The sequence below is a fragment of the Opisthocomus hoazin genome, chromosome 3 (assembly GCF_030867145.1).
Source record: "Opisthocomus hoazin isolate bOpiHoa1 chromosome 3, bOpiHoa1.hap1, whole genome shotgun sequence".
Classification (NCBI taxonomy): domain Eukaryota; kingdom Metazoa; phylum Chordata; class Aves; order Opisthocomiformes; family Opisthocomidae; genus Opisthocomus; species Opisthocomus hoazin.
Window position 1 is genome coordinate 109,358,764 of NC_134416.1, and position 2,490 is coordinate 109,361,253.

A 2,490-nucleotide genomic window follows, 5' to 3' on the forward strand; every position below is an offset into this window, starting at 1 on the left:
CGCGGTCGCCGCAGCGGCGAGTGCGGGAGCGGGTGGCAAAGGCGGCGGGGCAGCGGCGGGGTCAGGCAGCGGTACCATGCGTGAGATCGTGCACATCCAGGCCGGGCAGTGCGGCAACCAGATCGGCGCCAAGGTACGGGCCGGTGCCCCGCGGGACCAGGAGCTGGGGCGGTGCCCGCTCCGCGCCTCCTGTGGGGGAAGGTGGTCCGTACGGGGCGGCTGCCGGCTGTGGGAGCGCGGGGGAGGTTCCGTGGCGCGGGGTGGGGGGTGGGCATCCCGGCCGTCCACCTGCGGGGTGGGGGAAAGGGGCGCGAGGTGATGTCACGCCCCTGGCGGCGATGGGGGGGGGAGGGGGAGGGGGTGGGGGTGGGGTGCGACGAATCCCCGCGCGCCACGTCGTGGGGCTTCGGCCGGGGGGCGCGGGGGGCGGGGCGGCGCTGACCCCCCCCTTCCCCCCCATGGCCGCAGTTCTGGGAGGTGATCAGCGACGAGCACGGCATCGACCCCACCGGCAGCTACCACGGGGACAGCGACCTGCAGCTGGAGAGGATCAACGTCTACTACAATGAAGCCACCGGTAACGGCCTGGTCACCGGCGCGGTGCCTGTGGTGGGGGTGTGGACAGGCCGCCCTGCATCCCACCCACTCGTCCCTGCTGTCCCCTGGCCCTCCCCGCAGCAGGTGCTGCCCCGGCACAGCTGTGACAGCCGCTTTGTTCTCCCATCCCCGACCACCCCGCTCCGAGCTCCTCACCCACCCCATCCCGGCATGGGAGGCGGAAGGGAGCGCAGCAGGGGTGTGGTGCTACTGGCCATGGGGCTGTAACGGGGTGCCGGTTCCTCCCGCAGGTAACAAGTACGTCCCCCGGGCCATCCTGGTGGACCTGGAGCCCGGCACCATGGACTCGGTGCGCTCTGGCCCCTTCGGACAGATCTTCCGGCCCGACAACTTTGTCTTTGGTGAGTGAGCATAGGGTAGAGGTGTCCTGACGCGGGAGCTCCCTGTGCTGAGCTGGGGTGACTGGGTCCCAACAGAGCAGGGGGATGGAAGTGATCCACAGAGCTCCCTTACAACCCAACCCATACTATTCTGTGATTCTGTGATGGGTGAACCCTGCGGGGCAGGAGGAGCGGGACCATCTCGGTTCCTCCCCGGGGCACTAACATGGCACCCGGGTTCTGGTTCCACCCTCTAGGTCAGAGCGGGGCTGGCAACAACTGGGCCAAGGGGCACTACACGGAAGGTGCTGAGCTGGTGGACTCGGTCCTGGACGTGGTGAGGAAGGAGTCGGAGAGCTGCGACTGCCTGCAGGGCTTCCAGCTGACCCACTCGCTGGGCGGCGGCACGGGCTCTGGGATGGGCACCCTCCTCATCAGCAAGATCCGGGAGGAGTACCCCGACCGCATCATGAACACCTTCAGCGTCATGCCCTCGCCCAAGGTGTCGGACACGGTGGTGGAGCCCTACAATGCCACCCTCTCGGTGCACCAGCTGGTGGAGAACACGGACGAGACCTACTGCATTGACAACGAGGCCCTGTATGACATTTGCTTCCGCACCCTGAAGCTGACCACTCCCACGTACGGAGACCTCAACCACCTGGTGTCGGCCACCATGAGCGGCGTGACCACCTGCCTTCGCTTCCCCGGCCAGCTGAATGCCGACCTGCGCAAGCTGGCAGTCAACATGGTGCCTTTCCCCCGGCTGCACTTCTTCATGCCGGGCTTTGCCCCTCTCACCAGCCGCGGCAGCCAGCAGTACCGAGCCCTGACGGTGCCCGAGCTGACGCAGCAGATGTTCGACTCCAAGAACATGATGGCCGCCTGCGACCCACGCCACGGCCGCTACCTGACGGTGGCCGCCATCTTCCGGGGCCGCATGTCCATGAAGGAGGTGGACGAGCAGATGCTCAACGTGCAGAACAAGAACAGCAGCTACTTTGTGGAATGGATCCCCAACAATGTGAAGACGGCCGTCTGCGACATCCCCCCGCGCGGCCTCAAGATGTCCGCCACCTTCATTGGCAACAGTACGGCCATTCAGGAGCTCTTCAAGAGGATCTCGGAGCAGTTCACGGCCATGTTCCGGCGCAAGGCTTTCTTGCACTGGTACACCGGCGAGGGCATGGATGAAATGGAGTTCACGGAGGCTGAGAGCAACATGAATGACCTGGTCTCCGAGTACCAGCAGTACCAGGATGCCACTGCTGATGAGCAGGGGGAATTCGAAGAGGAAGGAGAGGAGGATGAGGCGTAAAGTTGAAATGGGTAGGAGTTAAGTATAGTCTGAGCAGGCAAGTGTTCGTTGAGAGGAGGAATCTGTGCAGTTGTGCTGAAGCATGCATTTTTTTAATTTGGTGCTCTCCACTGTTGCTTCTGTCAGCAGTTTTGTATCCTTGACTGTCCAATGTAACAGTAGTTGCAAAAATACTTCAGAGTCTTCTGTTGAAATGGTTAACTTCTCAAACATAAAGGCTTTTTGTGTCCTAAA

The 2,490-nt window shown here is 63.5% G+C and overlaps 1 protein-coding gene across 1 annotated transcript; it reads left to right on the top strand.

The window, feature by feature from the left end:
* On the top strand, window positions 1–2,490 carry LOC104327422 (tubulin beta-2 chain). The gene is made up of 4 exons (XM_075417216.1): window positions 1–133; window positions 469–577; window positions 849–959; window positions 1,196–2,490. The coding sequence occupies exons 1-4, from the start codon at window positions 77–79 to the stop codon at window positions 2,254–2,256; spliced, it is 1,338 nt and encodes a 445-aa protein (XP_075273331.1). The 5' UTR covers window positions 1–76; the 3' UTR covers window positions 2,257–2,490.